Source organism: Pteropus medius, unplaced genomic scaffold (genome assembly GCF_902729225.1).
Source record: "Pteropus medius unplaced genomic scaffold, Ma_sr-lr_union100, whole genome shotgun sequence".
Taxonomy (NCBI): domain Eukaryota; kingdom Metazoa; phylum Chordata; class Mammalia; order Chiroptera; family Pteropodidae; genus Pteropus; species Pteropus medius.
Window position 1 is genome coordinate 26,462,857 of NW_024349801.1, and position 25,367 is coordinate 26,488,223.

The 25,367-nt window shown below is 36.2% G+C and overlaps 2 protein-coding genes and 1 pseudogene across 8 annotated transcripts in view; 2 read left to right on the forward strand and 1 right to left on the reverse strand.

Annotated features, from left to right (window-relative positions):
- The window catches only part of TMEM62 (transmembrane protein 62), a 29,637-nt gene extending 16,333 nt beyond the window's left edge, over positions 1 to 13,304 (reverse strand). Inside the window, exons 1-7 of one of the 6 annotated variants that reach the window (XM_039888356.1) lie at positions 12,875 to 13,302; positions 12,471 to 12,582; positions 11,285 to 11,422; positions 7,008 to 7,053; positions 3,642 to 3,783; positions 1,517 to 1,641; positions 1,248 to 1,370 (exon numbers count right to left, since the gene is read on the reverse strand). In XM_039888356.1, coding sequence (XP_039744290.1) covers positions 1,248 to 1,370; positions 1,517 to 1,641; positions 3,642 to 3,783; positions 7,008 to 7,053; positions 11,285 to 11,422; positions 12,471 to 12,582; positions 12,875 to 13,054 — 866 coding nt within the window. In that variant the 5' untranslated portion in view covers positions 13,055 to 13,302. Of the gene's footprint in view, positions 1 to 1,247; positions 1,371 to 1,516; positions 1,642 to 3,641; positions 3,784 to 7,007; positions 7,097 to 11,284; positions 11,423 to 12,470; positions 12,583 to 12,812 lie in introns of those variants that run through there. The other 5 variants (XM_039888358.1, XM_039888357.1, XM_039888359.1 and 2 more) reach the window with 5 other exon arrangements.
- LOC120622734 (Bardet-Biedl syndrome 4 protein-like) lies at positions 8,149 to 9,747 on the forward strand (annotated as a pseudogene).
- An 11,494-nt stretch (positions 13,305 to 24,798) lies between the features above and the next one.
- The window catches only part of UBR1 (ubiquitin protein ligase E3 component n-recognin 1), a 103,488-nt gene continuing 102,919 nt past the window's right edge, over positions 24,799 to 25,367 (forward strand). The window contains exons 1-2 of one of the 2 annotated variants that reach the window (XM_039888354.1): positions 24,799 to 24,906; positions 25,022 to 25,362. In XM_039888354.1, the coding sequence (XP_039744288.1) occupies positions 25,282 to 25,362 (81 nt within the window). In that variant the 5' untranslated portion in view covers positions 24,799 to 24,906; positions 25,022 to 25,281. Of the gene's footprint in view, positions 24,907 to 25,021; positions 25,363 to 25,367 lie in introns of those variants that run through there. The other variant, XM_039888355.1, reaches the window with a different exon arrangement.

A 25,367-nucleotide genomic window follows, 5' to 3' on the forward strand; every position in this document is an offset into this window, starting at 1 on the left:
AGCCTAGCCTATTATTACTAATATATTGTTTTTAAAAACTCTTCTATTTCACTAATACAACTCAAACGTATAATAAAGGCAGGTAAAGGTTAGGTCCTTTCAGTAAAGCCCCAGATAAAACCCCAGGGTTGGAACACAAGAGAGCAGGTGGAAAGAGAAAGAAAGAAAATGGTTTTATAATTAACATTGCTTAACTTGAAACTGTATTGTAAGAAATAAAGAGGTTGATCAAGGGTTAGGAAGGCTATCTGGTAAGAGGCAATCCCAGCCCAGCCCACAGCCTCACAATCATGGAGAGATAGGTCTTAGCTCAAAGTAATTACAGTAGCCAACTAATTACAGGCTTTAAGCATAGCTTTTACAGATTCTAGAAAAGCCAACCGAAATGACCAAGCTGCTTTCTAATTAATGGAAGTAGTTAAAAATGGAAAGAAAAACATAGTCAGCTCAACGAATATTTATTGGGTGCCTAATATCTTCACTTTGGGTTTTAATTCAATAGCAATTGATAATAGTTATCAATTGAAACAATGAAATGATACTCATCTATACTTAAACTATTTCACTTAAATAGTTCCCTCAAAATGTATAAGGAGATGATACTCATCTATACTTAAACTATTTCATTTAAATAGTTACTATCAAAATATATATTTAGTTTCTTCTCTATATATTAACTACACTGTATGCTTTTGACAGATAAATTGTTTTTTCTTAGAAAAATTTTAACCTTAATAAAATTATCATCTATTTGAAGAGTTTAAATCACTAATATCTTATAGCAATAACTAGAAAAGTAGATATAAGAGTCAAGGGGGTGGGGACATATTTCTAGTCTTAATGTTTCTCAAATGTGGTCCATAGAGCACCTGGTGTGCTTTTTCAAAAATGCAGTTTCTTAGCTCCTACCCTAGACCAATACAATCAAAATCCCTAGAAGTAAGACCTGGAAATTTTTATTTTTAATAAGCTCTTCCATAATTCTTGTGCACACTAGAGTTTGAGAACTATTTCCTAATGGATATGTCTTGAAAATCCAACATAACATAGTGATAGCAAACCTGTAACTGTTGCAACAGTGTTTTTGCATAACAACAAAGATTGCCAGGTACATACATTACTTCAAAAACAGAGATATCACAAGTTTTTCCTTAACTGGGATCACTGATGATAGCAATAAGAACGCTATCATTGCTTTAGCAAAACTTAACATGTATAAGTTTTATTTTGTGGGGTAGTTCCCTTACCTTCTGTTTTGCTTCCAGTCTCCCACCTCAAGTTCCAAAGTGCCCTGGAAGTGACGAGTGTGCAAAACAGGCATCAGTCCACCGAGTGTATGGAGATGCCCACACAAATAAGCTGTAGCCGAACTAACCAATAAAAAATAAATGGAATAATGAACAAAGATAACTTGTGTTGCCAAACTAATAAAAACATCTCTTCAGGAAAGCAAGATAGGTAGTACAACAAAAAAGAATTAAAAACAACTAATTTTGTTTTTGGAACCCTGCCTCACCTCATTATTGATCGAATTCCTGGTGATGGAGAAAGAATAGTGGATGTTGTAAAATGCCCAAACCAAATACTGTGGTTGCTCTGACTACTTTCCTTGGCCAGTATTGAAAGCTCCTTCATCCGTTTCTGAAATGGAAGAAAAATAGAAGGATCTTTAATTAGGGCTCAGGCTGAAATTTGATGTCAACAGATTAAACAACTCCCTTGAAATTTTATAATAATAAGTACATTACGCCTAGGGCTTAAACCCTACTAATTAATGACCTGTATGGACATCTGTAAGTTACAAACTGTTTTCACATACATTATAATTCACTTGATCCTAAAAATAACTGTGCTAAGTAGGACAGGTATTATCCCCATTTGATAGATAAGGAAACTGAGAAATAAAAAATCTTTAAATTACATAAATTTCTTTATTTATAAATTTTTTTATTAAAAAGAGCCAGTAATCTTTTCAGCCCTGTATACCACAATGCAATGAATAAAGAAGATACTAAAACTAAATTTCTAGAATAAGAGGAACACATGTCTACAGAAAGCCTATACCTAAATGTTCTTAACAGTTCTACACATAATAGCCAAAAATTAGAAACCATCGACAAATTGCAGTATATTCATTAATGGAATACTACGCAGCAATAAAAAGGGAAGAACACAATAAAATGGATGAATTTCAGAAACATTATACCGAGCAAAAGAAGATAGACATAAGAGTATATACTGTATGATTTCAAATATATAAAATTCTAGAACAAACAAAACTAATCTATGCTGACAGAAAAACTAATCGGTGGTCCCCTGGAACTGGGGCTGGAGACTGACTGCACAAGAGAACTTTGTGGGGTAATGGAATGTTCTGCCTTGATTGTGGTGACAGTTACATCATTTATCAAAATACATTTATCAAAACTCTTCAAACAGTTGAAACAAGTGCATTTTATTGTCTATAAATCATCCCTCAAGAAGCTGATTTCAAAAATAACTTGTGCATATATAAATATACATTAATATTATCAGTGAAGTGCTTATAGCAATAAATTCTTGGGACCCACCCTCAGGATTTCTAATTTGATAAGTCTCAGGTGAATCCTGGGAATCTGCATTTTATAAGACTCCAGCTAATTTTCATGCGGACGATCCTTAAATCACACCTTACTGTTTTGAGGAGTACATTTTAAGACAATAAGTTAATCAACTCCATCTAAAGACACTTGATAGGAAACAAAATATACCTTCGTTAAATAAAATGTCTAACATAACACAATGCATCTAACAACCGTCTGTTCACTTGATTTGGAGCTCCTCTGAACCCTCAGATCACTTAGAATCTCATTTAGCACTTAGCAAATTCTGCCTTTTATTATAGTTAACTCTGCATTGGTTGTATGTCCTGTCACTAGATTAAATATTCTAAGAGGCCAGTGTTTGATCTTATCGCTTTTGTATTCTTATATATGGGCATATATGTCACGCATATGGGCATGTGCTCATTAAAAATGTATGAGTTGATACAGTGTAAATATATATATACCTTACTGTTAAAGTGTACAGCTGAAACGTTGGATTACGTTAACCAATGTCACTATAAAAAAATAAATTAAAAAAAATAAAGAAAAAAAATTTATGAGTTGACATTTATTGTACCAAGAAACAATGAGAAGTTCTCAGATGGGACTTTCCAGACAGTTTTAATCCAGCAAGAGTTTCACCTAGCTTACAATAAGTACTTTAAAAGAAACTTATTTACTTCAATGGTTGCCCTTCTCTTACAAAAAAAAAATACAGATCTTTAGTTAAAAATGGCAACTGTGGGGATTTAGGAATATACTATATAGTATACAAAGCTGTATGCCCAGTAGTATATATTTAATACATTTTTATTGAATAAATATAAAATGTGAGGTACTTCTTTCCCAGATTTTAGTACAAGAATAGGGATAGCAATAACAGTGCTGAAGTAGCCAGTGATTTCCTCTAGCCATACTTGTAACTACAGTAAAAATTTTTCTCAAGCATTTCTAGATAAGAACTTGTTTACCTAGGATAACTTTAAGTAAGCTACATGTATCTGAGAAAAAAATAAAATAGGTTAGCTACAAAGGGAAGTGAGATTTTTACTGTACCTCATCTAAAATTCCGAAGAAATTATAGGGTCTTTTAGGCCCTGGATTTGGGGTGGCATCCAAAGAGATGAAAGAATAGTTGCCAAAGGGAGTACTGTGGACATAATGGAAAGAGCCATCCCTATGTACAGCAGAATATTTCCTAAAAAATATAAGGCAGGAAAATTTTAGTGCAATCATAAAAGAATAAGTTCAAATTCCTTCCCTAATATCACACTACATTTTGCCTCCTTTGAAAAGGAAATTTCCTAATTTGACAGAGAAATACACTAAACTAGATCCATAATGGATAAATTGATTAAAAGAATATTTAAAGATCCTCTCCCATTGTCTCTGAAGACTCAGGCTAATTCATCAGTAACCAAAACACAAGGTTGTCAAGTAAAGCAGAGAAGTAAGGGTGCTATTTTAAGCAACCCACTAAACATTTCAAAAGATATCAATCAGAATCCAGTAAATGATACTTACCAATCATTAAAAAAAGTGAAATCCTACTAAGTACCTACTAGAATTCTTGGTGCAGTGAGATACAAAAGGTGTTTACTTCTTGAAACAGGACTACAAAGGCTTAACTCACAATAAAGCCTTGTAAAGATGATGTAAGTCATCAAGCCAGGAGGAAAATGATAATCTAAGTCTAGGTAAATAAATCTTTTTCAGTTCCTAAAAATATATGGATAACATACACAGAGTCCACGTTCAATAATGAAAGTCCTCCCTACCTTAAGAGTCAATAGTGTTCAGTGTCCATAAAGTGGGAGCGTGAAGAATAGAGAGAAAAAATGGGTAATACAGTATACAGAGTAGGTGCTCTTTAAGCATTTGCTGAATAAATGTGAAGGAAAGTATAGATTACATTGGGGTTTGCCTAGGATAATTTTAAGTGAGCTACATGTCAAATGTCAGAACATTAAAAGAAAATATCTAAGGGTCTTATATGATGTTTTACCTAGAAGCATATGTAAAAAAATACAAATAAACTTCTGAAACTTAATGTGCTACCAGGGAGCTGTATTTAAGCCACAACAGCCATCAAATATATCATAAAATAAATATATTATCACAGATATTACAATTAATAGGCAATTAATCCTATAGCCTCCTTTCTTGGTATTTTTAAATTTTCTCTTTCAGGGCTTTTTCCTCATCAAAATTTTTATTTACATTTTTCCTGCTCAATTTGTTTTCAGAGTTATTGCTCAAGGTTTTATAACCTCACGTATTGTTTCCTTTCCTATATTTTTCACACATTAAAATCTATCTAAAAACAAATCCAACTATTTAAAAGCAGAGGCTAAAATATATGATAGTAACATTTTTGAATTCTGGATTTTGGCATTCTTTGGGGCATTCTTAAGATCAAGATGTTTTTTTCCTTCAGGTTGATATCTCTGTAATATCTACATCTTTAGCAAAAATGCCATTTATTAAATTCAGATAGTTTAAGTGGTTAGAAACAAAATTATAAAGGTAAGAAATTTTAAAGTGACTAACAACTTTGCTTTCTCAATAACCAGTCAGACTCTAAGTACTGTTAATTCTTCTTTGAAAATGTTTCTTAACTCCATTCCCATAGTTACCATCAAAGATAAACAGTTAACAGGGAGTGAAAGATTGTCATCACTGGCTTTTCTTTTTGCACATTAACAAAAGAGGACGACATCCTTTTCCAAATTATGGTGACTCTAATTATATCTTAGTTAAAATCTTTTACCTATCACCCCCAAATTGATGTCACCATCCCCATACCCGGGAACTTTGTACAGACAAGTCTGTCCTCTATTCATTTCAGGCTCTTTTCATATTATGACTGGACTACTGCAAGACTCTCCTATTTGATCTACCTAACTCCAATCTCACCCTTTTTTCTTTTTTATTCCTATCTTTATTTTTTGTGCAATCGCCTTTATAAAATACTATTTTCATTATGTTATTTGTCACCTTGGGAACCCATACTGGATTATGAACTACTACCCATCACATCTAAATTTCTATGGCTTATCACTTAAGACATTCATAAATTGGCCCCAGGCTACCTATCCAACATCATGTCAGTACTCAATATGAACCTTTATTTTAGTGATACCAGTTTCCTTACTGCCCCCAAAAGCTCATTCTAGCTTTTAAAGCTGTTTTCCTTTTTGCCCAAATATACCCCACAATATTTATTACTTGTCTAAATCCTACTCATCTTTTAAAACTGGATGCAATTTTCACTTCTTTTATAGCATCTTCTCTAATTTGCTACTAGTAGATAAGTTCTGGAGATCTAATGCACAGCATAATAATTATAGTCAACAATACTGTATTATAAACTTTAAAGTTGCAAAGAGACTAGATCTTAACTGTTCTCACCACAAAAAAAGAAATGATAATTATGTGACCTAAGTTTTTAGCTATGGTGATAATCATATTGCAATATATGTGTATCACATGAACATACTGTACACCTTAAACTTACACAATACTATATGTCAATTATACCAAATTAAAAAACGTTTTAGCTAAAAATAAAGTCTTTTCTATGTCCATCCCAAGCTGATCTCTTCCTTTTCTAATTTTCAGAGTGATGATCATATGTAACAAATAATCCAGCATTTCACCAGCCATTCCTTCATGTTCTTTTCTAATTATTTCCTAAATAATTTGTATCTCCCTTAGCTAGACTTCCTTGAAGGTAGATGCTGTATTTTTTAATATTAACTCTTCTTGTATCTCTCATACTATCTAACTAATTATGGGCTCTCAATAAATACTTGCTACTTGATCGGCAACGCAGAACAAAGCTACTGAATACCCTGAAATTGAAAGTGAAATTACAAGCAAAAGAAGAATCTCAACACACTGAAATTAGAGAATTGGTTTTCTAACTCAAAGATCCTTTCACATCCATAGCCTTTTTCATATTCATGGCACATAGAGAAAATTTTCATATTTGTGTGACATACTAGGATGAAAGGACAAAGCAGCCAGGGGTGACCAGTTGGACTCTTCAACCACCCTAGAGGCTGAGAGAATCAGTATCTCAGCATTCCTAAAAACCATAGTACTCTAGTTGACAAGCTCTGATCTAAATGACTTCTGCTATGCATCAATGGGGGAAAAAAAGTCTGTATAGAATATTAATAGTACCATTAGAAAACAAAAAGTATTAAAGTTAATGAAATAAAAAAATTAAAGGAAAATGTCCTGAAACAAAACCAAAAAAACTGAATCTGTCACACATACACAGAGTCTCCTTTTCTAAATTACCAGAGTTTCTATATATAGAAATCTTATCTGTTAAAAAATGTTTTCACCCATTTATTGAATTGTCTGCACCCTCCTTGTAACACATCATGGTCTGTCTTCTGTTTGTTATAGTACCTGTAATAATTCTCGACACTCTCCAGACTTGGAATGTTGAATGCATCTAATTAAAAAGAGCGAAGAAGAAAAAAAAGAGCAAATATCATCTATATTAAAAAGAAAAATGAAAACATGTTAATGACTAAATAAAAATGACAAATCTTTCAATAACACTTTAAATAGTAGGATGGCAATTACTTAGATTTTTAAAACTTGATAATAGAATTAAGATTATCTGGAAACTTATTTAAGGCATCTAGTAGAATAATAAATACTTTGAATTATATACTATTCAGAATATAAATCAATTTGAAGTTACAAGATTGGACAGTTGTTGCTGCTGTTTTAATCATGTGATTCTGGAAGCCAGCAAAGACTAGAATCTTGCCTAAGTAGATTTATGCCTCATGCTTCTAAACAGCATAGCACTTTGAAAACAGGGTCAAAGCCCCTCTCTTCTTAAATCACAAAGAAGATCTGGTAAGAAGCGAATTATATAATGGTAAAGGTTAAGATTCAGGATGTCACAGAACACTTACCTGGAAATATAATGATTTCCTAAAGTTTGACTGACTGGTTATAATAGTTAAAATTGTTTGACTTCCAAGAATCCACTATATTTCTAATAACCTTAGAAAGTAAGCTGTAAGCCCAATTTAGGCCAAAAGAAATATTAATATGTATATAATCCTCTTGCTCAGTAAGAAGATAACTCTGTCATAGTTCAATTTTAGTAAAGATTAGTTTCCGCTCTTAATACAACATACAAGTATATATACCCATAGCAGAAGCATTCATGCTTATGCAAGTCCAATCAGATTATTATGAACACCAAAGGACTACCCAAATTATTTCATCACAAGAGTCTGTTTGATATTTATTACTTGAAATAAGTCAGCAGCTTGACTTGAAAAACTTTTTAAAAAATACACACACATTTGCCACTTATTGCAAAAGAATTTGACTTGTATCACTAATTAGGATCAGGAAATAAAAGAAATGTAAATATAGCAGAGAAAGTTGTAAGCCAGATATCCTATTTTCAATTTATAATTCCTAGTTGCTTTGTAAAAGGGCAGTTCTATCTGTATTTAACCAGATAGAATTATTGGTTTAAAATGTTATTTAAAAATAAATATAATTAGGGGGTGGAGTCAAGATGGCTGAGGAGAGATTCGAAAGGAGAACTCAGTTTCCTGCATCTGCTGAATCTCAAAAACCCCAGCTAAAAAAAGCTCCAGAGTTCCCTAATTTAGAGAAGCAGAGCTGGTTGATACATCTCCACTATATCCGGAAAGATTATGCAGTGTGCAAGGTTGTTATCAAAGAACAGCTTCAGGAGACCCAGAGGCTATGTGAAAATGCTATCTATGTCCAAGCACTGATATTTCATCTAGAAGGAAATATCCAAGAATCTCTAGAACTCTTTCAGACGTGTGCTGTTCTCATCCCTCAGTGTGTGATAACCTCAAGCAGGTGGCCAGGTCTTTCTTTTGGGAAAACATAAAGCTGCTACTGAAGTATATAATGAAGCAGCTAAACTTAACCAGAAAGATTGGGAGATCTGTCATGACCTAGGAGTTTCCTACATTTATCTGAAACAGTTCAACAAGCCATAAGACCAGTTGTACAATGCCCTACACCTTAAAAGGCATGATCTGACTTACATAATACTGGGGAAGATTCATTTGCTGGAGGGAGACTTGGATAAGGCCATCAAAATTTACAAGAAAGCAAATACAGAACTTCTTACAACTTTAGGATTACTCTACTTACAGCTCGGCATTTAACAGAAGGCATTTGAAAATCTTGAGAATGTAATGACTTATGACCCTACCAACTATAAGGCCATTTTGGCAGCAGGCAGCATGATGCAGACCCACAGAGACTTTGATGTCGCCCTCACCAAATACAGAGTTGTAGGTTGTGCTGTTCCAGAGAGTCTTCCACTCTGGAATTACATTGGAATGTGTTTCTTGGAAAGAAGAAATATGTAGCTGCTATCGGCTGCCTGAAATGAGCCAACTACTTGGCACCCATCGATTGGAAGATTCTCTATTATTTGGGCCTTGTCCACTTGACCATGCAGCGGTATGCATCAGCTTTCCACTTTCTCAGTGCAGCCATCAACTTCCAGCCAAAGATGGGGGAGCTCTACATGCTCTTGGCTGTGGCTCTGACCAATCTGGAAGATACAGAAAATGCCAAGAGAGCCTATGCAGAAGCTGTCCACCTGGATAAGTGTAATCCTTTAGTCAACCTGAACTACGCTGTGCTGCTGTACAACCAAGGTGAGAAGCGGGGACCCTGGCCCAATATCAGGAGATGGAGAAGAAAGTCAACCTACTCAAGGAGAGTAGCTTTCTGGAATTTCACTCTGAGATGGTGGAGATGGCCCAGAAGTTGGGAGCTGCTCTCCAGGTTGGAGAGGCACTGGTCTGGACTAAACCAGTTAAAGATCCCAAATCAAAGCACTGGACCACTTCAGCAAAGCTGCCAGTTTCCAGCAGCCTCTGGGCTCTAATCAAGCTCTAGGACAGGCAATATCTTCCACGGCCACACACAGGAAGCTCCCCTCAGGTATTGGAGGAACATCCCAGCCCACAAAGCCACCGCCTCGTCCTCTGGAGCCAGAGCCTGCTGTGGAAGCAAGTCCAGCTGAAGCACCAGCACAAATAAGGAAAATATAGGGGTTTCTTTGGTAAGGAAGTATCAGATCAGGAACAGTCACATGACATAGGCAAGGTGGAAGCCAGCACCTTCCCTGGGCACCACAGAACACAGAGTGTGTTGTAATGATCACGAGGAGCCTGAGGCCTGTGCAGCCCCCCATTGGCTCCATCACCCAGTAAATAGAAGACAGCCCAGACTGGTCTTCTAAGAATTGAGAGCAAGGCTTATGGCTCGATGTATGTAGCTTCAAGAGCCAGCAGGGTACATGATGCTGTTTGCTTTTGAAAGGAATTTATCTCCTGGCTGGCTGACCCCTCTTCTATGGAAGGACAGTCAGAGGCAGACAGCTCTGCTCTCGGGTGAAGCCTCAGCTTAGCTGAGGTGACCCTCAGGCTGTGGGGAATATCAGCCTCCAAGATACACACAAATCTCCAATTCATAATTGAGCACCAATAGCCTAAATTTAAGAGAAAAAAACAATGATGAAATAAACCTCTGTAAATTGAAGCTGAGGCTGTTGAGTATCCTAGCTGCAGTTGCCCAAGGGATTCCAGAACAAGTTCTTGTGTCTTGTTCTTGAGGGAGGTCAGAGTATAGAGCCAGATCATGTCAGTATGATAAGAAGTAGGACTGAAGGGCGGTCTGATATCAGCACCAAGGATTTAAAGAAAAGGAATTTTCTTAACCAAGGAATTTTTACTTAAGACAATCAATAATACACTGAGGAGATGCTATAATACATTACATGTACTTTTTAGAATATGATTATGCATCATTGCCCCTTGGAGGAATGTTGTAATTCAAGTACGAAAATGAGAGATCACAATAAAAACTTTTTTAAAAGAAAAAATATATATATAATTAGGTACTCATCAGCAACGAATAATCAAATGAATAGACAAATGAAGTAATCAATAAGAAAAGTCAACCTTCGTAAAACAAACAAACCTACTACCATCAGGATACTTTGGAAGAAGAGTTCATTCCCTTACCAATATGACAAAGATAATCTGAAGAATGGAAAGGGATTATCCATTTCTCTCCCCATGCATTTGGGGATTTATTTGCAATTTTAATTCAGTAAAATTCACTCTCTGTGATGTGCAGTTCTATGGGTTTTGATAATTATATAGTTATATATCTACCACCACAATGGGAACAGTTCCATCACCCCCCAAAATTCTCTCAGGATATCTCTTTGTAGTCAACCTCTCCCTGCATCTCCAACCCCTAGCAACCACAATCTGTTATCTGTCTATAGTTTTGCCTTTTCTTGAATGTCACAGAACTGGAATCATACAGTTTGTAGACTACAAGTTTGGCTTCTTTCATTTAGCAAAATGTATATATTTTTAAACATCCACCTGCATCGGTTTTGGTAGAAGCTTTTCTTCCATGTAAAGAAGAAAGGACCATACCAACTTTCTCCTCAAAAGCCAACAGTGACATCAGAAGTTTTAAAATCACATGTTATAGTTATATTTTTGAGTTGTGGCCTTCGGTATATCTAAACCTATGATACAATGTCTCAATTAATAATTTTACAATCTAAAGCTGCAGAATCTAGGGTACTGAAGAAAATAAAAACATAGTCTTAATCATATGTGGGTCTTGACTCTTACCATGATTTCCTTTGATATCAAGCCACTTGGTTTTTTCCATGACCCTTGTCTTCTTCAGAATACTGTAGTAGGTTTGCCATTCTACCTCATGCTGCATAGATCCCAACATGTCTTTTGTTTTGGCATCTGTCAGATCTCCTGTAGATTTACATAAGAATTGAATCACAATGCAAAATAAACCCCAGAGCATCAATGTTTTTTAATGCACATGGAAGGAACAAAGATCTTAAAGTACTCAACATGTATAAGCATAGCTACTTATGAGTCCATTTATGTCCAAAGCAAGCCATCTAGATTTTCTCAGCAAGTGCCTATTTAATCTCCTATGATATTAGAAATGGGCTGGGGAAAAAAATATATATCTTTCAAGAGAGCATGAGACTCTGATAAAATGAAAACTCTATATAAGACAACAGTCTGGGAAGGTGCCTGATATCTATGGCAACCATATTTTCCAAGCCCAATATCAAGATATATAATCTCACCAAGTACTTTGTTTTACAGCAAGAAGCAATCTGGAAGGTGTATTTGGACAAATGAGATACCAACATTGCTAGAAAACTAGACAGACACGTGAAATCAAGGGTTTTCCATAAAATGAGGACTGCTACTCCATCATATAAGCAGAGGTGTTTCAGTTGATGAGTGGGATGAATTTCCCAGTAGACAGGACAGATGCTCCTTTAGCTTCTTCTCCAACATAGTTCAGGAGTAAATGGTTAGGGGTTAGAAGACTCTACGGAACCCAAGTCACAGAAGTACCAAGGGATGAGAAAAAGTATCCTGAGTCATTTGAAGCCTCTGACGATTGACAGTATAAGATTAATACTGTAAAGACATGGAAAAGTTAGGTTTTTTTAACCTTTTGATTTGTGGTTAAAAGATTTTCCTTAATTCTCTCTCAAATTCAGAATTGCAACAACAAAAAGATACAAACAGCCGACATTAAGATGAAAACAGTGAGTTGCTTTAAACAAAACCTTGCCACGGCAGGTCTTTTAGCCAGGATCTTGACTCAGTTATCCATAGGCAAAGGGATTTGTAATGTGTTTCTCTACAGGAGGAGGACTCACTTGGGGCTGTGGCTATAGTGTTCCCAAGGTCCCCAAAGAGAAAGCTGAAGCCCTGGCTAGCATTCTACCTTCTGGACCACAGAACAACATGACAGCACAGCAATCTTCCCTACCTGTTGCTAGGACGAGAGCTGGTTGAATGATGTCAATAGTTTCAGAACAGAACTTCTCTAAGTCTACAGCTCTGCCTGGATCACGAAACCTGCTCAGGTGAATGTCGGATATCTGCCGAAAGCAGGTATTAAACAGTGATATCTGAGTCAGGAAGAGGCAGCACTGGCAGAGCAACCCAGCAGCTCTCTCGGGGTGGAAGGGTGGGGGGTAGGAAAAGGTAAAGATGCAGTGCATCAACGAACACTCTCCCCCTCCCCCGGGAAGGGCCGAGCCCCCCAACTCCGAGCGTGGGAACTAAACATGCACAGGTCGCGCCCCGGCGGAAACTGCCCGCGTCTCACCGTGTGGTGCCAGCTCTGGACCGGGACCGACCCCCACCCCCGCCGGGCTCCCGCTGCGTCACCTGCAGGCCCCAGAAGATGTTGGTGGCTCCAAGACCCGGCGCCGGGTGCGGCCTCCGGGGGACGCGGGGCTGGGGTAGTGGCGAGGGCGAACCGGCCAGGCCGTAGTGTTCCAAGAGCACGGCCGCCAACGACGCGGCTGCCAGCCCCACGACCACCCTGATGGCCAGTGCTGCGGCCATTCCGCCTGCCCGGGCGCGGCCCTCGCGAGTCCCGGGCAGGGACCAGGGACCGCGCAGCGTCCCGCGGAGCGGCTCGGGCGGCACTTCCGGACTCTATGGTCGCGCGATCTCTGCGCAGCGCTGGCACCTGCGCCTGCTCGCGCACCTGCCCCGCGCGGCCTCCCAGGGTTCTGGGCTCTGTTTGCTAAAGAAACGCGGACGCGGAGAAGCAAACCGATACCTCCAACGCCAGTCACGGTTGTTGAGGGGTGGCAAGGATAGAGACCTACCCTGGGGGGCGGAGGCTAGAATTCCGGCTCCTCCTTATTCAATCATTCCCGACCTCCATTGAGTCGGTTTCTTACCGGTAAAGGAAAGTTAATACTTCCCATGCATACTTCACAGGGTTGTTGTGAGAATCAAAGTATGTATGAGGACGCCTTTTAAATTTCAGTGCAAATGTGACAGGTGGCTTTCTCTGGCCCCTTCTGGTTATTATCAATGTGCTTCTACAGGTTTTTCCATAGATGTAATAGGGATGTTTTGTTAAAGTTATTTTTTCCTGAACCCAATTTCATGTGCACTTGGTTACATAATATTCCAATACCATTTATTCAATACAATTTAAATACTTCTTATGGGCCAGACACAGGAGATTAATTAGAATTGGCCTGGGGAAAAAAATGAAGAAATAAAATGGAGTCACTGATTAAGCTGCTAAATTATGAAAATCAAATAGGCTCAGGCAGAGGAAACAATTCTGTCTTTGCTTTAACTAGCCTGGGAACTTAAACTTTTGAATTTTTTCAGTTGTGCATCAGTGCCTATATGTACCTAAATTCCATAGGCAAACCTCTGAAGGACTTTAAGAATGTTCATGCCCTGGAGGGTGGGTGGGTGGGTGAATTGGGTGTGTGTGTATTATTGTGTGTGTGTGTGTGTGTCTGCCTCTGAGAGGAGACCACACTCTATTGAGTGTTACCTCTTTTCCAATAAACTTTCCTATTGACTCTAAATTTGGCATGTGTGTTGAATTCTTTCTTCACTCTCTACCAAAGGACCCTCTTCTCTCTATGCAGGGCTTGGTCTCCCCACCCCCGCACCCTCCCTGCGTCACTTGGACTAAGAATGAAGGACTGACTTTTCTAAGACATGTGCTCTTTACTACAAAAACTCCCACCCTTTCTTTTTCCTTTGGAACACTCTGGATATTGCCTACCTGTGTTTTCAATTTACAAATCCTAAGCTGCTTGAACAAAACATTGTCATTTTTAATTTTAGCAAAGCCTCCTGTTTCATTTATGCTTGGTTGGCAGGGCCCTGTCCTTAATTTATCCAACCATTCCCTTTTTGTTGAACTTTCAAATTGTTCGTTACATTCTAAATGTTCCAAATAAACATTTTTATATAAATAGCACTCTTTATTAAACCTCTCTTTTTTGTTTTCATGGGCTATGTTGCCAGTATTGGAGTTATGCCAATTTCAATTCATAAAATACTTTTTTAAGTACCATTGGAAGCAAGACATTGATCTAAGCAGAAAACATAAAGAAACAATGGTAAGACGCTAAAGAGCCATGGTTCGTTATCTTAGAAGTTTATTGAGGAGAGAGAAATACACAAATAAGTTTAATATAAGACTAAAATGCCATTTGCCACAAGACAACCTTATATAAAAGGCTAGAGGAACGTTAAAACCAGAAGAGATTACATCTTTGGTGAGGATCAGGAAAAGTTTAATTAAGAAGGTAGCATACAAAGGATGAATAATATTTTTGAGTGACAGAAATTGGGGGTGGGGTAGGGAGAAGCACTTTCCACTAGGACCTAACAATATGAACCAAAGCATTAAGGTGAGAAAATGCAGGACGTGTTGAGGAGACAATGAGTATTTCATTTGGCTAGGCCTGAGTTATGCCTAGAGGAATAGTAGGAATTGGACCAGACTCTTGGTTTGAGCCACATTGTGGAAGTCCTCTGTAAATGCCAAGAGTGAAGATAGATCTGGCAACAGCATAGGCAACCGATTGGACAGAGGAGAGTTGTAACAGAGAATTCTGTTAGAAAAATATTGGAATAATACAGTGCTATGATCAGAAAGTATCCCCACAAAATTCATATATTGAAATCCTAATACCTGATGTGATGGTATTTTAAAGGTGAGGCCTTTGACCCCTTTCTCCCACCTTCATGAATGGAATTAGTGCCCTTATAAAAGAGCCTCTAGAGATCACTACCCCTTTCACCATATGAGCACACTGACAAGTTAATAGTCTGTAACCCAGAAGAGGGCCTCTCCAAACCCAACCATGTTGGCACTCTGATCTTAGACTTCCAGCTTCCAGAACTGAGAGAAATAAATTTCTGTTGTTTAAAAGCATTATACGGTCTGTAATACTTTGCTAATGAATAGACTAAACATACAGATAGTGAGCAATTACAATGGTCTGAATAAGAAAGATAGGAGAGTGTGACATTGAGATTAGAAAGGAAGAAACAGATGTAAAACAATTTTAAAGAAAGAAACCACAGAATTTGATAGCTGATTAGATATTTTAAGGAAGAAAAAAAGATAGTTAAAAGTTAGTGTCAAAATTTGGAACCCTAGTGACAAAAAAAACTAGGGGCTGTGATATATGTGTGGAGAGCACTGTCCCTATAAATAAAGTTTTTGGTTTTGTCTAACATTGCACCACTGGAAAACATCTGGATGGATATCCTTAAACCAGATTTGGAAGATATGGTTGGGATTATCTCGTTTAAAACACAGTGGCATATATGTGGCATATATAAAATACATTTGGGAAGACTTTGCAGAAACCTCAAAGATATGTGAATCGTTTTCCAGAAATGGAATACCGCAAGAAGTAGTGTGCTAGATAATAAGAACAGATACACTGTTAAGACATTTTTGACAGAGACACATGGTTTAAAGTCACACGGGCTAGCAGTCTGAATCGAAGACCTCAATTGTAACCAAGCTGCTTTACTCATGGTGCTCAAAGGAAATAGAAATAGAAATTTATTTAAGGATAGTTAATGATTCTCCAGGGAAATACTGGTTTGTCCAGCTGATAACTACAAATCAGCATAAAAAATGGTTCTCAGTTCCTGACAGTCAAAGGAGAAAGGTAGGTTTCTTAATATTTCATAAAGAGAGCAAGCAGCAATTCACCATGAAAACAAACTTTCCTAGAACTAAAGACAAGGGAGAATTGATCAATTTGACATTTCGCAAACAAGTAACATTGTCATCAATAGTCATAAATTGAACTATGTGTGACTTCTAAACATGAGATGTAGAAATTATCTTCGGATCACTATTTCTTATACTAACCTTATTCTAGATACCTTGTATAAGTGGAATCACAATATTTGTCCTTTTGCATCTGGCTTATTTCACTTAACATGTTTTCAAGGTTCATTGTATAAATATACCACATTTTCTTTATTCATTCAGCTATTGACAGACATGTGGATTATTTCCACCTTTTGGCTACTCTGAATAATGCTGCTATGAACATAAATATATATCAGACATTTTTAAAGCTTTTACTCCTTAGGAAAACAGAAATTTGAGGAGAATTTTACCTAGGTAGTTAAGGCTCTGTACTAATGAGGGAGACTGAGACACCTGCAAAAAGTAAGAAATCACAAATCAAGAAAATTCTGACACATTCTACAATGTGGATGAAACTTGAGGACATTTTGTCAGTAAAATAAGCCAGGCACAAAAGGGCAAACACTGCTCGATTCCACTTATGTGAGGTACAAAGAGCAGTCAAGTTAACAGAGAAAGAAAGGAGAATGGTGTTTGCCAGGAGCTAGGAGGAGAGGGAAACGAAGAGTTAATGTTTAATAGGTACACATTTTCAGTTTTGCAAGATGAGAAATGTTCTGGAGATGGATGGTTGCACAACAATGTGAATGTACATAATGCCACTGTACACTTAAAATGTATACAATGTACATTTTTAAATGGTCAATTTTATGTTATGTATATTTAACCACACTTTTTAAAATAAAAATAATAAATGAGAAAATAAAGGTAGAAGACTTGCTCTTATGTCACTATTAAATGATCACATTTTTAATTCTATTTTATGAGTGAGTAAAAGAGACAAGAGCCATATAGCTGCAGCCACTTTGGTAAGTCAATCAAGGCAAGTTTGGATAACATCAAATCCATTGTTTACATGTATTTAAATGTATGGGACAGATGGAAAAACAATTATCAGCTTGTCAACTTGTCGGCTTTCACATTCCTGTGATACAAATGCCACTCTGCCATCCTTGCAATGAAGCATGAATCCACAAGCCTTAAAAAAAATGCAGAGGACTGATGCCCTCATCAAAAATTTTAAAAAGCACCAAACTCAGCAATTAAAACCAAAAACTACCAGAAAAATATTTTGGAAACTTTATTTATTTATGTATTTACTATTTAGAAGTTAGCCTTCCAAGAAAAGCTTCTCTCTTAGAATTGTGTGAGGTCACAGTTCTGTCACATAAGCCAAAATTCTCTCCTGAGAGCAGGATGCTGAGAGCTTACAGTTACTGAGTACAGACAGTGAATAAGCTTCATTCTATATGCAGACTGTATTTTTTAGCTTCTGGTCTTCTCCGTGACCAGTGGTCTCGATAGGAGTTTTATGGCCAGAAATTTTTATGTAACTTATATTTTTGAAGAACCTATTGTACATCTTTATCAAATAGAATCCTGGGCTTTAGCCCCCATTAAAAAAAAGTTAGCCTTTATTTCTTAAGCTGGTTGTGGATACACTGGTATTCATTTTATTGTTATTCTTTAACTTGTACATGTGTTAATGTAATCATTAGTAGTATAAAATATTTAGTACAAGATTCTTATAAGAAACATTTAATAAAAAATATAATCCATCTAAGTATTTATCCAAAAACCCCACAATAATTCATGAAGATCTATGCACTCCTATGTTCATGGCAGCACAATTTACAATAGCCAAGATATGGAAGCAACCTAAATGCCCATCAACAGACGACTGGTTAAAGAAGTTATGGGTCATATATACAATGGAATACTACTCAGCCATTAAAAAATATGAAATCCTACCATTTGCAATGATATGGATGGACCTAGTGGTTATCATGCTGAGTGAAATAAGTCAGAGAAAGATAAATTCCATATGATTTCGCTTATATACAGAATCTAAAGAACCAAAAGATCAAACTGATCAAAAACAGACTCATAGATATAGAGGACAATCTGGTGACAGCCAGAGAGGTGGGGGGTTGGGGGACTGGGAGAACGGGGTGAAGGGTTAAAGAAGTACAAATTAGTAGTTGATAGATAGTCACAGGAGATGGGGAGCATAGCACAGGGAATGCAGTTAGCATCAATGCAATGGGTAGGTAGAGAGCCAGAGGAGAAAAAGAGCAAGTAGGGGGATCATTTTATAAACTATATAAATGTCTAACCAATGTACTGTATATTTGAAACTAATAATACAATCAGAAAAAATATATATAATTCATATTTTATTTTAGCCATTAAAAATGAAAAATATTAAAATATGCACTCTATTCGACTTGGTATTTTCTACTTACAATAACTTATCCTAAGGAAAAATATGGATATTTACAGATATTTACCAATAAGTATGTTTGTTAAAACAAAGTTTAGAATAGGAGAAAATTAGATACAAACTACAGTAAATGGACCACAATGTCTTAAAAATAGAATGACACAGCCATGTAAGGGAATACCATGCAGTAATCTTTATTAATATTGAAGAAAATATTACTATATACAGAAATATGTTAATATAATGAGTTTTTGCCAGTAAAATGCCATTTTGTTCACAGACATACATACACATACAAATACACAGAAAAAAGCCTGGAAGCATATGTACTAAACTTAATAATGGTTATTTTGGGAAAGTGAGACTATATGAGATTATAGGTTATTTGTATTTTCTTCTCTTTGCTTACCCATAGATTATGAGTTTTCAACAATGACCATGTAAAGAGGGGAAAAAAACTTTTTGTTTTGCTTCCCTTCTAAGATTTCAAGAATTCTCCCTAATAAACCCTATGTTAAACTCTGCTTCAGAGTCAGCTTCTTTTGAAACTCAACCTCTATATCATGTACAATCCCGTCATCTGTTAAACTAATCCTCATTAAAAGGTAATCTGATAAGACATTATACCCCCTAAACATAACTTGCATTTTAATGAGGTCTCAAACTGATAACTCTGGTTTTAGAAATTATGTGAGACCAATGCATATTCTGTGAATTGAATTTTTAAGACTGTATTTTAAGAATCATTTTTAAATTTTGATTACAATAATTTGTATCTGTGTAGTATTTTAGGTTTTTCCCCTCCCCCCCCAGAAATATTCAACATCCATTATCTGGTAGGCAGCCACTATGAGCTATGGCTAGAAAGCTGAGACTGCATTCTTGCTCTCAAGAAGCTCACAGTCTAGCAGGTTCAACAGGCATCTAAATAATTAACTCTAGTGACACGTGTGCTAGGCCAGAGCCATTTAATGTGCAGTGAAAGCACAAAGGGAACAATTCTGCCTGTTGGAGAATAAGAGAATCCAAAAATTTCTCAGAGGGAGTTGTATAAAAACTAATCTTTAGAGTCTAAAGAATAACCATAAATCCTTTATAGAAAGAGGTGTGGGGTGAGAAGGGGGCTCTCTAGGCCAAAGGACTGATGAACCTATGCAAAAGCATGGAAGTATGAGACTGTATGGTATAGGTGAGAAATACAGCGTGGATAGTTTAAGGTGAGGGGTGGCAAGGGAGATTAGAATAGCAAAAATTGTTTCAAACTAAATTGTTAAGGGCTTTGAATGACATGCTTAAGTATTAAATTTTATCTTATAAAGCAGTCATCAATACATTTAGGTAAGAGTCACATGACCAGATTTATATTTAAGAATAATTCTGGTAGGAGAATAGAGGATGAGTATGAGCAAGAGAGTGGAAATAGGGAGACTGATTAGGAAGGGTGCTCTTCCCTAATCTGGATGAGGGATATCAAGGATTCTTCCAGGCAGGAGGAATCATGTAGGCACTACTATCATCCCATATAAGAAAATATCCCAGAGAAAGAGGTCAGCTGAAATGGAGTCACCCACGGGTTCTCAACTCTTGATTGCTCACTAGGATCTCTTGAGATTAAAAAAAAAAAATACACACATGCGTGAGCACACACACACATACATATACACTTCTTTCTAATTAAATCAAAATCACTAGACTGAGGCCTGATATTGGAATTTTTAAAAAGTTCTAGATAATCCTAATGTGTAATCAAGGTTGAAAACCTCCAATAAAACCCAAAAATGAAGAGTCTAAGGAAAACATAATTCTGAGCATGACTTTTCCAACTGTCATTCAGGGGTGTCAAGAAAGCTAATTAATGTATATTAGTTGTTAATAATACTTTGAACAGTAAAATGGCACTTGCAAAATGACCATGTAGCATATTTACTCAGAAAGATTACTGTGAACTAATGCTAATTAAAAAGAGAAGTATGTCTTTGCATAAGAATTAAACAAATTTATATTCTTGTTCTAAACTAGGCCAACCCATACCTTGGTCTAAATCAGAAAGGAGCAATGATAATTCATGTTTTTATCTATTTTATTTGATTAATGCCCTATAAAAAATGTCTTACATAAATGTACTAGGATATTAAATGTGTACCAAATACCTGATGGATATTTTTATTTAACAATAGACATTACAACATACAAAGTAGTAAAATAGACTTAAAATTTCTTTATAGGAAGTAGGAGAGTGAAGTGGTTAAAGGCACAAATTTTAAATCCAGACAGACCTAGATTTTGAATCCAGGTTTTGTCACTTAGTAATTGTAGTTCTTTAAACAAGCAACCTCACTTATTCAAGCTATAATTTCCTTGTCTGCATAATGATAATAATAGGAACTACATCACAGGATTGTTCTGAGAGTCATTCTTTAAAATGCTTCTAAAGTCCTTAACATGTTAGTTGACATTTCTATGTATACGTCTTGGTTCTTGCACTCAAGGAACAAAGAAATTAGAGAGCAAGATAAGGTAGGGCCATGACAAACTGTAACAAAAGACAGTATTAATACATCATCTAGGAATCTTTCAGTTTCAAAAAATAAAACCCCCCTCTAGCTATTTTAAGCAAAAAGAAAATCTATTTAAAGAATATCAGGGACTCACAGATTCTGCAGGAGGCTGGGGACAGGCTTAGAAAGCAAAGTGTAGAAACCCAATGAACTGCAGAGGATCAAGCAGGAGGCAAAATTATCTTTTATCAAGAATAGTCCGAATGGGCATTGCTGCCTGCGGATAACAAGGAATGAATTCTAACCACGTATTTGGGGGCATTTTCTCCTGGAAACAAGACTTCCAGCAATGGAAAGACCTCCCCTCTCTCCTACTAAATTGAGAAAGTGCCACTGGATGCAGGACAGTCAGAAAAACAAAAAACAAAAACATCCATCCTGAATACTATCAGGCATTCTACTGAACACTGCCAGGCATTGAGGACTTTAGGTAGAGAGTTTTATTAATCTTGACAACAATTATTTGAGGAAAATGGTCTCATTACCACATCTATTTTATAGATTAGGAAGCAAAATCTCAGAGAAGTTATTCAGTAAGGTTACATAACCATCAGTGGTTATGTAAAAGAAATTCAAATCCAGAAAGTTTGATCCCAAAGGCTAGGTATGCAGCTACTAGTTTCTCCCAGAGGAAGGAAAGATCCCACCACATCTGGCTAGATCAAGGATGCCATTATCAAGGAGGCTTTTTGAGCTGGATAGATTGAGTATCTATCTATCTATCTATCTATCTATCTATCTATCTATCTATCTATCTATCCATCTATCTATCTATCTATCTATCTATCATCCATCCATCCATCCATCCATCCATCCACCCACCAGTTATTTTATCTATCTTAAAAAATGGGTAGATTAAAAAAAACATTTAATACAAGTAATAAATACTTATTGTAAGAAAAACCAGAAAATGCAGTTATGTAGAAAGTAGAAAAAAATTTTCATGATTCTGCAACCTAGGGATAAGCAAAAATAGAATCATACTGTTTTAGTAACTCGCTTTTTCCACCCAATAATATATAATGACTATCTTCCAAAGTCAATAAGAATATCTCTACAATAGCAGCTCTTAAATTATATGGTCTCAGGATTCTTTTTATACTCTTAAAAATTATTGGAGCCCTCAAAGATCTTCTTTTTATGTGAGTTATATCTATTGTTATTTACTGCATTAGAAACAAAAGCAGAAAAAAATTTAAATCAATTTGTTTAAAATAACAATTATAAACCCAATGTATGTTAACATAAATAACATTTTAAAGTAAAAAATTAGTTTTCTAAAACAAAAAGAAATAGTGAAAAGTGTGACAATGTTTTACATTTTTGCAAATCTCTTTAATGTCTAGCTTAATAGAAGACAACTGAGTTCTCATATCTGCTTCTGCATTCAACCTATATGTTATGCTTCAGTTGAAGTATATGAAGAAAATCTGGCCTCGCACAGATACATAGTTGGAAAAGGGAAGAGTTCTTTAATAGCATTTTCAGATAGTAGATATTCCTCTTTGAAACTACAGATAGTAGATATTCCTCTTTAAAACTACACCAGAACTGGGCAAATAGTAAAATCTTAAAGATTACTTCCATGTGGAATCTGAAACCCCATCAGTGAAATTTTTGTACTCTCTAACATTAAAATTTATTGATCTATTTAGCAATGTGAAAGGATCTTTTACGCATGTTTGGTTTTATAACACCCTAAATTTGTGATTTGGAAAATATTGGTTTATTGAGTTAAACAAGTCTTCCCAATGTCAACACATTTCATTATAAAATATTTCCCCCTCCAAAAATCACATGTTAATACCACAACCAATTTCATTAGGACTTTGTCAAACTTATAGTGGCAGAAACGAGTTCTCCAGAAAATGTTCACTTGAAAGCTCAAACTTTTTCATAGACAACAAAAGCGTTTTCTTTGAAGAGAAAATTTATTGTTCATATTTAAGAAAATGCCTGCCAAATACCTAAGTCTGAATAACCGTAGGGTATTTGTCAATTGTTCTTTTAAAAATGGTATTCCATAAAAAAAGTGGCTGGTACAGCTAGCAACTCAGTCACAGAAGTGTTTCTGCTCAAGTCAACCATCATACTTTTGTACACAGCAGTAAAGCTTTACATATGCTTCTCATTGCATCGTATGGAATTTTTAAGACTCACAGTTTGAGATTTGATGACATTAATAATTTTTAGTCCTTTAGGGAAACTACCTTTTCCTCCTCCTTTTCTTTTAACTTCAAGAGCATGATGGTGAACAAACTACCTCTAGTCTCACTTTGGTGACTAGTTTGCTGCCACTGCCTTGATTTTGTGCTAAGACGCCAGCAGTTTCACCCATCATGACTTCTGCGCCAGTAAGTACAAACACCAAGATAATTAAAAGAAAAAAAGGTACATTATTACTTTGTATCGCTATTACCTTGTATTACTATAAAGTTTTATTTCAGTCTTTCTGAGTCTTGGAAACTCACAGGGGATCTATGGACCACACTTTGAGAATCACTGTTCTACAATATTTTTAATAACTGCAGAGTATTACATTGTATAAGTGACCATAGTTTATTTGGCCACTGTCCTTTATTGTTGGACATCTGAGTTCTTTCTAATTTTTCTCCACTACCAATAATGATATAGTTAAAATTTCACTTGCATCCTGAATTATTTCTCTAGGATACAGCCTTACAAATAGAATTGCCGAGGAATATGCATTTTTAAAGAATGGCTTCTGAATATTCCCACATCGCCTTCCAGTAGTTTTACCAGCTTACACTTGCATTTTACATAACAATGAGTATCCTTCCAGCTTACCAACAATGGTTATTATTTTTAGGAAAAACTTACTAAATTTACAGACAATAAATGGTACCCTATTTTTAATTTGCATTTGTTTGCTAGTCAAAACTAGTTTTTCATGTATTTATAAAAATCAGTAAGTTAAATATTTATGAATTTTGCCCACTTTTCTTAGTATATAGTCTTCTTTGGGATTTTATCTTCTAGTCTGTCATATATGCTGCAAATATTTATATTCTAGTTTTTTAGATTTGTGTTAATGTTTTAAATTTTAATGAAATTACATATAAATCTTTTTATATTTTCTGCCTTTCATGTTTTAAAAAGCCCTCTCCATCCCAATATTATACAAATATTTACTTCTTTACTTTTTTTAGTATACTCTTAAATTCATTGTTATTTTGATATATTTTGAGGTAAAGATCCGACTTAATCTATTCCTGGTTAACTATTATTTCCCAAGTGTTGTTTTATTATTTTTTCCTTTGTTAAAAATACATGTTTAAATGATGTTTTGTAAGCAATTTAAAACAATACAGATGAAGTTAAAGTAGTTCTTGACCACCTTATTCTCCTCGTCCTCAGAGTTTACTATTGGTTTAGTCTCTTCCCTTTGACTGTTTCCTTCGTATTTAAACGTAAGTGTAAATATATAGTTTGTGGCAACTTGATTGTTGTTTTTCCCTCACTTATCTTTACCTTTTCATAAGCTCTACCTTACTCTTTTTAAAGAGCTGCATGGTGTTACATGATGCGGATTAACATGTTTATTCTGTCTTCCTTCTACTGATGAATGACTAGGTTTCCAATTTTTCGATATTTCTTCACTACCACCCCCCAAAAGAAATGCGGCCCGAGTGTTATTGTGCGCATGTGCAAGTGCTCACGGGCTACACTTCTAAAGATGGAATAGTTTTCAGTGCTTTTTCATTTTGTGGGCTCTGAGGAACCACTGCAGGTACGTTGAGAGACACTAGACACCCACACCAAAAGACCCAGAACGGGTTCTCACTTAGCCGCTGACAGTTTTCTTCCTTTTATAATGGACGCTGAATTTGCTTTTTACCTTCTAGACACAACAGTTCCCAGAACCGAAACCAGATATACAAGGAGTCACCCACCAAGCACTATGACTAAGAACTACGGAAGTAAAACCCTACGGGCCGTAACACTTGCTTCCGGGAAATGGACCGGAAGCCGCTGCTCGAGTCTGCGTCAAATTCGACTTCAGGGGCCGTCGTAAAAGTGTCGTCCCTCGTCTCTTGGACCGGCTACAGGTTTCCGCTTGTCTCCGGCCGGGGGTCTGCAACTGCGAGCGTCAGTTTCCCTCAAGATGGCGGACGAGGAGGCTGGGGGTTCGGAGAGGATGGAAGTCAGCCCGGAGTTGCCCCAGACCCCTCAGCGACTGGCGTCTGTAAG